Source organism: Coffea arabica, chromosome 6c (genome assembly GCF_036785885.1).
Source record: "Coffea arabica cultivar ET-39 chromosome 6c, Coffea Arabica ET-39 HiFi, whole genome shotgun sequence".
NCBI classification, from domain to species: Eukaryota; Viridiplantae; Streptophyta; class Magnoliopsida; order Gentianales; family Rubiaceae; genus Coffea; species Coffea arabica.
This window is the reverse complement of record NC_092320.1, coordinates 63,085,253-63,095,713: the sequence shown is the minus strand read 5'-3', so window position 1 is coordinate 63,095,713 and position 10,461 is coordinate 63,085,253. Positions and strand designations below refer to the sequence as shown.

The following is a 10,461-nucleotide window of genomic DNA, read 5'->3' as shown; positions in this document are numbered from 1 at the left end:
TACTCACCATTGTAATTATTTTTTCTCTTTTCAGACATGTTAATGATACATTTACCGTTTTGGTTAGCTATTTAGGAAAAAGGGACACTTCATTTTCCCTTTTTTTTTTTAACCCATCCCTCTTCCTAAAATTGTAATTGAGTCGAGCTCGAGTATCGTGGTACTCAAGTTTGACTCAACACTAGGAAGGCATTACTCGAACTCGACCTCGAGCGAGTAGCAGAAAAAGAGCTCAAGTTCGAATAATTGTTCGAATACTTGAGATCGACTCGATTATGCTCGATTTTTCTTATGTACTTTTACACAATTTACAAAGATGATTAAATTTCAATAGCAATATTTAAAGTGACATTTGCAAAGCTTGAAAAAATATATATACTAAATTACAATTCATGCGGGGGTTCCTAGTGACACGGGCTGCACCTAAGTTGCGTGCGGTTGTGCCTTTCCGCACGGGCATCCACGCGTGCCCGTGCCTAGTCGCACGCGACCGTGCCTGGTCGCCCGCACGACAGTGTCTGTGCATGCACCCGCGTGTGCGACTGTGCCCATCCGCACGACTGCCCGCGCACGACCGTGCTTAGTCACACGCAACTGTGCCTAGTTGGCTAGGGTTATTCCACAGGATGCTAGAATTGTGGAGAAGATTCTAGAATCTTGTGGAATACTCATGAACCTTATGGATAAGCAGGCACCTTGAGAATAAGGATGAACCTTGAGGATAAACATGACCTTGTGGATAGGGGTTGACCTTGTGGATAAGTTTTGACCATGTATATAAGGTTTAGATTTGTATAGAGAATTCTAAGACCATGAAGTATTTTGACTTGCCTATAAATAGACCAACCCTTTGTATTGGATTGCATTTTCCATGGATTTTTCGTTGGAAAATTACTGTAGCGATTTGATGTATGTGAGGTAAAAAGGTGATAGAGAAATGTGTTCACGGAAAACAAGGCCATTTTTCGATGGAAAATGGCAATCCAAACAAGGCAGCTTTCCTTTGCCACAAACACATATCTTTGTCTATTACTTTTGCGCTTCCGCATAATAACTGTGCATTAAGTGTTAAGGCTGAACTAGCCAAACATCATAGTTTGAGACTTGAACGTATGCTAGTGCTGCATGGGTGTTGGCTCGTAGAAAAAACAAGCAGTCCGTGATGCTAGGAACCGAAGGGACTCATGTGCAAATCTCACTAATTGGCCGTAAGCCCTTGTTTTTTGGGTTTTTGGGAATTTTAGGACCCAGACCGGACACAAAAACTGAACTGGGGCTCTTATCTTATCCATAACCATACGAGAGAATGAATGAAAGAATGGGAGGAGGGAGCAGCAGAGATAGTAGCAGCAAGTAGAATTGGGCATTTCAGCAATGGCTCTCCTCCTCCAAATTCCCGCTTCCAGTACGAGGGCTACCGTTTCAACTCTGCTTTCCTCTCTTTCCTCATCTTCATCGCCTTCACTAACTTTTGCCCTCACTTCTTTTCCGCGTAAGAGTATAATAATTAATACCCCTCTTCTTTTTATCGCCATTTCTCCGTCTGCGCATTTTCACACTTTTTTTTTTTGGTTTCTTTTTCCTGCAAAATATGTTCTTGATTGTTTAGAACTTCTGGGTTCTTTATTCCCTTCGTTGCTAGTGATTGTTCTGTTGCAAAGACATTTGCTCTTTCCCACCAGCTCAGCATCTTCAATTGGCTCTTTTTTTTTTTCCCTTTAAAAATTTTATCTTTGTCCTGCATTAATGCTGCTCAGTTGCCGAAACATTTGAGCCTTCTTCATCTTTTTTATTGGAGATTCTGATCATTTAGTTGTACCAAGTATCTAATTTCGTGTTCATATGTTTCCATGCACCCTTTTCCCCTGAATGTTTTGTCTTTCTGGTATTCCATCGACTATGTTGTCTGCGTTTTCGTCCAGTTGAGTTATTTGTTGGATGTTGGATTTTTTTTTCCCTTGATCTGTTTGTCCATTTTGCGTGGATTTTAAAGTGGAGGTAGCTTTGCTTGAAATTTATTCTGCCAAGGACATGTTATGGTTTTTCAGTTCATATAATGTGGATCAGATGCATTTTCAGATGTTGTTATGGCCAGACGCTTGAGAAATGTAGTTAATTATTCACAGCTTGTGTCATGTAGCCCTCGTATGAATCTAAGATCAGTTCAAAAGGATAATTCATTCCCATTTTCATTTAGCATTTCATAGCTGTACTGGGTAAGATAATCTGATTTTTCATTTTCCTTAATCACTTGCCTTTTTGGTCTTTTTGCTAGTTTCCAGGCTGTGCAACAACCCTTTGGCTGCATATCCCAAACCGTATGTTGCATGCAGCATTCAGCCGCCTTTCCTTCAGAAGGAGAGGAGGGCACCGCTGGCTAAGGCATCTGCTGAAGGCGCGAACTCGGATGGGCCTGAGCTTCCGTCAGAGAGCGAGGAGGAAGATGTGCCCATTCAGAATCTTCCTCTGGAGTCTAAACTTCAGCTGAAGCTTGAGCAGAAGATGAGGATGAAGTTGGCAAAGAAAATCAGGCTACGCAGAAAGAAGCTGGTTAGGAAGCGTCGCTTGAGGAAGAAGGGGCGATGGCCACCATCAAAGTTGAAGAAGAACAAGAATGTTTAGTGTTTGTCGGAAGACATCTTCCAGGTTGAGTGCTGGCACATTTTCTTGCTTATGCTTGTTGGCATTCATCTTCCATCACTTCCGTCAGTTAATTTTTGTGTAATGCAGTTAGAAACTCAGCTGCTCAGTACAAATGCATAACTTCCAATGGTTTATCAAATCAAGAGATCTATTGCATTGACCCGGTTGCTTTTGCTCTTTGTGCTGGACTATTCTAGGCATTACCAGATGATCGGCAGATTTTTTTTTTTTTTTTTTTTTTCACTTTTGTCACATCAAGATTCATCAAAATTAGATCAGTTTGGCCCTTTTTCGATCAGTTATAATTGCATTTTCTGGTTACCTTTTGTTCTTGGGGCAGTTCACTTGTTTGTGAATTCTTATACGGTTTGTGCTGGAGGCTATATGATCATCAAAGCTGAGAAAATTCCTTCTACTTCTTATAAACCAGGTACTTATGGCCGAATAAAATGTGAATGCTCCATAGCATGCTGGGAACAGCTGAAACAGTGTTGTTTATTCTCTTATAAAAAATAACAAAAATACAACTTAAACTGATTTCACTAATTAAGATTGAAGGTTGGGAATTCTCCTGTGGTGGTTAAGGAAACCATCAATTTTGTTCCAAATGTTTGAATGAAAGCATACAATTACAGGATTGCTGGATTTTGAGGATGATACAAACTTTTCGGATATTATGTTGGAGAAAGTTTATGGTGGGGGAATAGGGTATGATTTTTTTTTTTTAATGGGTTTTGGTAGTTAATTTTGGAAGAAAAGAAGTTTTGAAGGTCTAATATGTGCTTAAATAGGAGTTCTACAAATTTTGTCGAACAAAAAGCACCAATCTAGAAATCAACTTTCATTGTTCATGATATGTTTATGATTATGTTGAGTTCTATTTTTCTGAGGACAAAATGATTTACGTGATGCGATTTTGTTAACAATAAGGGGAGCTGATAAATATATTAATGTTTGGTTTCTTGTGGCTATGTTTTAACTTTGAGGGTTGAAATTCTAAATAAATATCTGTCAATATCTGCTCCCTTTATTTGATTAGTCTTCTTTTGTCAAGAAAATTGTATAGCCTTCACTCTTGGACGTGCCTAAACAATGCAAAGCCAGCTTTATTGGTGGTGTTATGATTGAGGCAAGCAATCCTGGCTCATTGCTGTGTTGGTGTTGCTGGTTTATTTTGTTTTCCTCCTTGCTGTGGCGTTGTTTGATCTGCTAAGAAAAGACTTCTTAGTTTCAGCTGCAGACACCAAAATGGACGTGGAGAGCGATTTGCAGCTCAAAAGTTCCATCATGCTGGTGCTGTGCTGCTCGCCAATTCCATAATAATGGGAACTGACATCCGTCTAATCTAACAGATGGAGGAGAGTTGGTACACAGAAGGACACGGCTTGATTTCAAAGGAACGAGACCGTTTCTTTATCCCTTCCTTGCCTGTGTCATTCCTTTACTGTTCTCATAATCGGCAGACAGATGCATTATTCAAATCACTTCCCTTGCAATGGAATGCCTTTTTTTTTTTTTAGCACAAACAGAGAGAAAATTCGATACTTCTTCAACAATGAAAGAGTGTAAACGAAACACAGTGCAGTATAGGATGAAGAAACACGTCCGTCCAGTCCAGTGCTGAGTGATAAATAACAACGATTGGTCTAAAGAAGAGTATAAAACCCCACGCAATGACACAATCAACCAGTTAATAATAACAGCCTACAAGGGAAGGGACTATAATGCAGGAGAGTTTTGTCCGAAAGCTCGCAGTTTCACAAGACAGTACAAGAGTATGATGACATTGCACACAGAGGATAAAGAGTCATTCTCCATTCTTGACAAACTTACCATGCCAGTCCAGTACAACTTTATGCGCCAGCCAACAAATGTCTCGCTCGCTCGAGCATTCCATTCTCTCATTCTTCGACTTGCACCTTTACTTTTCGACTTCCTCCACCTGTTTCTTTCAACGTGAGACCCGTACTAATGCTTCTTCACATTTTTGCAGCATTAAGACAATGGGGCCTCTGTCCCATCATTCCCACTCTTCCGTTCATCCCACTCTTCTCCACGCCAACTTACATCCAGAACGGAAGTTTTAACCGCTTTGATTTGTTTCTTTATCTTTTCATGTGTTTTACCACTTTTGGCCAACTCTCATCAGGTCAATGTCGAGTATGTCAAGTTTGCCGGATATGTTCCAAGGATTAATGTACCCTGAACCACCAGACAAAGCCTCGACGGATTGTTATTAACTAAACCAACTTACCGGTCTGCTTTATATTCTAGAGAGAATTGCTATTAGGGGAGGGAGGCAGGACCTAACAACCTTTCACTTCCCACGGCCTAAATTGTCCATGTAGAATGCCAAAAAAAAAAAAAAAAAAGAACCTGCACAATGAGAACAAGAAGTTGGACACAGATAGTCAATGACTTCTTTTTCCTTCTGTACATTTGCCAGCAGCCAATTTGCATTACGACAATACTTAGATCTAGCATCCCGATTTCCTTGGTGCTGCTTGTCTCAAAATGATTGGTTCCTACACCCTTTTTCCTTTCCAAGTTTCCTTTTTGTCAGACCAACATTTCACCTTGAAGAATGTTAAATTTGCAGAGAGGGCAGGTTGCATTAATTCGCAGCCATCTGCGGATGCATCGGTAATGAAAATGGTGGTTGCAGGGGAGAGTGCACACCTCCACTCCATCCTCATAGCGATGAAGGCATATGCAGCATTCCTGCAATGGGTAAGTATTCAAACCAAAGCTCAGAGTTACGGTCATGATTAAAACATAAGGAATTAGCAGTAAGAAACATCAACAATTATGTTGTTCAGAAAAACAGCAGGTATGAGAAGGCTGAAGACCAGAATATATCGGAGTACTCAAACCCAGGTGACTTTCAACCTAAAATTGGGGGAAAAAAGCCATAAGAAATTGATTAAAGAGTTAAATACACAATTATCCAAAGTTAATTGCTAAGTTATCAATTTACGGCTGGCACATGTTAGCAAATATTAACTAAATTGACATATAAAATGGTTACATAACACAGACGAATCTCAACCAAATTCATCTGCCAATTCAACTGTCAAAAAGAGGCACTATTCCAACATACAAGGAATTAGAATACCATGCCAAAAGCCATCTTCAATCTGCAAATCATGATCAAATATTTCCAAAGTCTTACCATAAAGTCTATAATACATATGTTAGTAGATGATTTTCCAGTATAGTGAAATGGCACTTAAGAAGGGTGTTAAGCATGATTCCTGAACTACTAAAAGCTGAAAATACTGAAGAGTTGACTGACAATCACACCCCAAGAAAGAATGCCCACAAATCCAAAGCTTAGACCACTCAGTCAGTCAAATGTTAAATGATGCACACATCTATAACCAACTTGCAGAAGTCAAAAGCATAAGGAGGACTATATTACTTAATAGCATATAGTATATCAAACAAAGAGGTCAGTACCCAAATGCAAAAAAACATAACAAGCAATTTAGCCTGTCAAACTTTTGCTTTTGCCAGTTGCTATATTCTCGGAAAGTAATTTTGTTAACTAGACACCAAAAAGATGCAACTGTAAAAGCTTTATCTCTGCATAGGTAAAGACTAATCCAAGAAATTTAGAAGGCGACTTTCATGGTCCAAGTATACAAAACTAAGTTCTTCAAGTGCTGCACCATCTTCTCCAAAACCCCACACTTAGGAAACTGTGCAATTTTCTGCTGTATAAACTAGAATCCATAAATAATTTTTGCCACAAAATGTGCAGCCAGGTCATCAACCAACTTGAGTGTTTGGAATATAAGCTTCGGTGGGGAATCCTATGAAATTCCTACCAATAGAGCAGAGGAGACATATCAAACTTGATTTTGTACCAGTTCTGTTAATTGCAACCATACAGCTTATGCCATGAGGAAGCAGATATGTTAAGATTGCGAAAGCTTCAAACTGTTAGTGGCTCATTGTATTCATGCTCGGTTTTAAGCAGCAGACCAACTCTTGAGGTGGATAGAAAGAGGAGTGAGCTTAGCTTAAGGAGTTTCCTATCTGAAACTTTGAAAAGTGCTCTTCCAGTGGATATCTCCCTTCAAAAACAACAAACTTGGAGCTGTACACGCTAGACAATGGATTACATAGCATTCTATATGCAATATCAGGAATAATCACTTCTTTGACTCAACTGATGAGTTATGAGGGATCTGACTTTAATAATTTGCTTCTGAAATATAGACAGGGAAAAGGATAGGTTTAAGCAAGGGAGAAAGCCATTCTTCAGTGTACTGTTGTATTAGAGGTCAAGCATTTCACAGTGAAAAAAAAATAAAGAAAATTTGAAAAGCAAAATATACAAAAAATCTACTCTCACTCTTTCAGTCTCCTTGATTTCTGATGGCGTATAACAAAAAGAACAAAAACAATATTAATTGTCTTCCGATATACCCTTTATATGTGGAAAACAAGAAATTTGAATGTTCTTAAGAACCTCTTTTTACTTGCTCATTGTTTTCCAAGTTCGCAAAGGAGTGAAAGGAGCGAAAGAGAAGTTAACAGATAAATGGGAAAGAAACAAGTCCATTTCAATAAATAGATAGAGGATGTTGTAGATGCTTACAGAATCCTCCAAACTGAGGGCAAGCTCAGGGATGTTGCCGCTGCCCAGGTGAGCTAGTAAAGCAGCTTCTTCTCGCTTTCTACAAGAACTGATAGTCCCTGCAGCATTAGGAAGGCAATATCTATACTTGGGAAGAGTCCTTATATCATTTTCAGAAGCTCCTTCCCCAACTGTCATAGCATGTGCAACCCTTGCCAATATTGGGAAGCAACATGCCAGCAATACAAAAAAAATGAACGCCATTGCAATGCAAAATATCATGAAGAATACATCGAAAGCCAGAAAAACCACTGATAACCTGCAGCAGTTATATATGCTTCAGTTAGGGCCCCCTTTTACAAGTGCAGACTAACTGTCATGTTTGTTTGCACAGAAAAATATTATTCACAGAAAACCCAAATAGATTGTACTAATATTTTTGCAGAATTTTCACTCCCTAGACATAAATGACATCCTCGTTCCGTTTGTTTCCAAAAATTTGGAAATTTGATTATATTTGATCTCATTTCTCTTTCTGGTTATGCATGAAAACTGATTATAAATGGAGAATGCAAGAACTTTTCCAATTTCTCAGGCAGACATTTACTGAAGAAAAAGGAAAAACAAGACAATAAAGATGTTAAAAGAATTTGAAGGAGCAATTTATGTAGGGAGGATAGTCACTAGGGCCTCCAATCCAGAAGGGTTACCAGAGCAACTACAAAGATACTCTTAATGAAGGCTACATTTCTTGGTTCTTTCTTTGCCTGTTGGCTAAGAAATTTAATATTTCATATATCGGGCTACATTTGAAGCCTCAAGATGAATTTGACTCCATAAATCAGAGGACATATAGCACCCACGGAACCATCTTTGTCCAACAACTACCCTTCAACACGTTGCAAGAAATTGTCAATTGATCATGGAGCTTCTTGCAAAGGATGACAAATTTTAGAGCCTTTTTCGGGGGAGAGGGGGTGGTTTGAGGGATCATAATTGGAATACAATGCATATGATGGAGCTCCAAGTTCTCTAATAAGCTAAACTTCCATATCCTACCACTTCACCAAAAGCAGCTTTCATATTCTTTTTCAAAAATAATCCAATTGGATCTAAATAAGTAATAAGATTTTCTGAAACCTTCAAATAAGATTCATACCAGTAGAGACGGGGCGAATCTTGCAAAAGTGCCTTTCCACCCATATATATCCAATAGAATCCAAACACCCACCAGACGGATGAAATAACTGTGTTGATAGACTCTAGCCTCTTGACAAAACTACAAAAGAGAATAAGATTGTAGAGTAAGAAGTAATATCTTTTGTTTATATGCCGAGGACTTCATCATGGTAAAAATCCATTCACTTTAAGCTGCCCATTTCCCTAATGGAAAGACAAGCAAAAGGAAGAAAGGAAAGTTGATTAAGTTTTGTTTCATTAACCTTCAAACCATTAAGCCGAATTATGCATGCTGCAATCCAAAAGTGGTAAATCCTACTATGGCCTATTAAAGTTGAACATTTAGACTGATATACCATTTAATCAAGTTTACAGGGAGCTGAAATATCTCCTGTACTAATTTGGAGCTTATAAAAACAAGAAGGAAAGGCCATGTTCCAGTCAAACTATGAACAAGGACAAAAGTACAGGCAAAGGAGCAGCCATGGAGCTTGCATATCCCGCTGTGGAAAATATACTATGATTTACAAATAGATGTTATTCTAAAACATTTAAGGTATCAAATCAACAGCCAAAAAGATTCTTTTATTTTGTGCATACATGTCAGCTCTTCTTCTTTGACTAGTGTCTGACTACCTTTATACCTTCCTTTATCTTTCTTGTTGCCCTATTGAATTGGGGGTCAGATACCTAAATCAGAAACTTACCCCAAATGGGTTGGAATGAATCAATTAGGGGGTAAGGAATCACAGAAACAAGAATTTAGTAAGAGCAAGAGTTCCTAAAACACGAGAAAGAGAAGAAGCATCATACCCTCGGCGACAAAGAAGAGAAAATGGATGAAAGGCATGGAAATGATGAATGTAAAAGTGGCTGCTTTGAGAGTGAAGCCAAACAAAGCCCACATGCAAGAGGCACTGCAGAGCATAGCCACCAATCCAAAGCCTTAAAGGGGTGGTGGGTCTCTCGGTGACGGTAGTCAAAAGCACAAAGGCAGCCACCAACACAAACCCCAAGTTCCATATCAAATCAAGAATCACGAAGGGCCTCGAGAATGGACATTCTTGGCCTACTGGGAGTGATGGGCCACGGCCACGGTCATCCTCGTGCTCCTCCCTCTCCTCCTCCTCATCATCATCATCGTAGTCATTGAAGAAAATCCTGTGGTGGTTCAAGGTGGCGGAGGTCAGTCTGGAGAATGTGGTGGCTATATTGGTGGGGGCCCTTGTGTTATTGTTGGAGCTGCTGGTGCTGCTGCTGTGGCCATTCTGAAGAAGAAGCAAGCCTTGCTGCTGGTTATCCAAGTCCATTTATAGGGATGATAAAATTCCGGTAGCTGCAATCTACTGTTTTGCCCGGTGAGAGAGAGCTGCTGCGGTCGGTGGCGGTGGTGGAGTTTTGTTTTGTTTTGTTTTGTTTTGAGAGATACAGTTACAGTAGCAGTAGAGCAAAGATATGGTCTGTTGGTCGACTCTGCTGCACTGTGGGAAGTGGGGGCCTACTGAGGACTGAGGAGAGACAATCAATCATCCATCCGTGCAATTGCTGTTGGGAGTATTATTTATACACACACTCAAATCCCTTTGTAATACACTATCTATCTATCAATCTACGTCTGCTATTCCTTCAATACTTTTTTTTTTTTTTTTTTATGGATACCATCTACGTCTACTTCTACTCTTTCTACTCTAATATATATTAGTGAGTGATTCTGAGAAATCGATGGAAATTAAACCACCATCAGATTATACAGTCCAGTGGTATTAGACATCTTCTAAAATTAGTAAGTTTTGTCCAAAAAAGAATAGCTTTTATCATCATAATTGGTGTGTTTTTCAATTTTATCAAATACACTGCTAGCATCGCCATTTATGGAAAATGCATTTTATCCATTCACTCAAACTTAAAAAGGGTTATAAGTACAAAGTATTTTAAATTTCTTTCTTGGAATAGAAATAATTAATCTAAATTAGATAAGATGTATAGATGGTCGAGTCTTTATACAGGGAGAAAAAGTGCATGATTACAGTGCATGCACCTATAAATATTTGCAG

General features: G+C 39.1%; 2 protein-coding genes across 7 annotated transcripts; one reads left to right on the top strand and one right to left on the bottom strand.

The window, feature by feature from the left end:
* The first annotated feature begins 1,265 nt into the window (after positions 1-1,265).
* On the top strand, positions 1,266-4,139 carry LOC113695978 (large ribosomal subunit protein cL37 alpha-like). 6 transcript variants are annotated; one of them, XR_011816296.1, is made up of 4 exons: positions 1,266-1,492; positions 2,276-2,646; positions 3,710-3,772; positions 3,878-4,139. XR_011816296.1 is itself a non-coding variant. In XM_027215241.2 (3 exons), the coding sequence occupies exons 1-2, from the start codon at positions 1,375-1,377 to the stop codon at positions 2,620-2,622; spliced, it is 465 nt and encodes a 154-aa protein (XP_027071042.1). In that variant the 5' UTR covers positions 1,266-1,374; the 3' UTR covers positions 2,623-2,646; positions 3,878-4,139. The 6 variants fall into 6 exon arrangements, 4 of the variants coding, with proteins under 4 accessions (XP_027071042.1, XP_027071039.1, XP_071910130.1 ...); XR_011816297.1 differs by having other exon boundaries at positions 3,698-3,772; XM_027215241.2 differs by lacking the exon at positions 3,710-3,772.
* Positions 4,140-4,209: 70 nt separating this feature from the next.
* LOC113695977 (E3 ubiquitin-protein ligase At4g11680-like) lies at positions 4,210-10,046 on the bottom strand. The gene is made up of 4 exons (XM_027215236.2): positions 9,221-10,046; positions 8,388-8,507; positions 7,250-7,547; positions 4,210-5,364 (listed from the first exon to the last, which is right to left on the bottom strand). Exons 1-4 carry the CDS (start codon positions 9,715-9,717, stop codon positions 5,203-5,205), a joined length of 1,077 nt encoding a protein of 358 aa, XP_027071037.2. The 5' UTR covers positions 9,718-10,046; the 3' UTR covers positions 4,210-5,202.
* Positions 10,047-10,461: the final 415 nt, after the last annotated feature.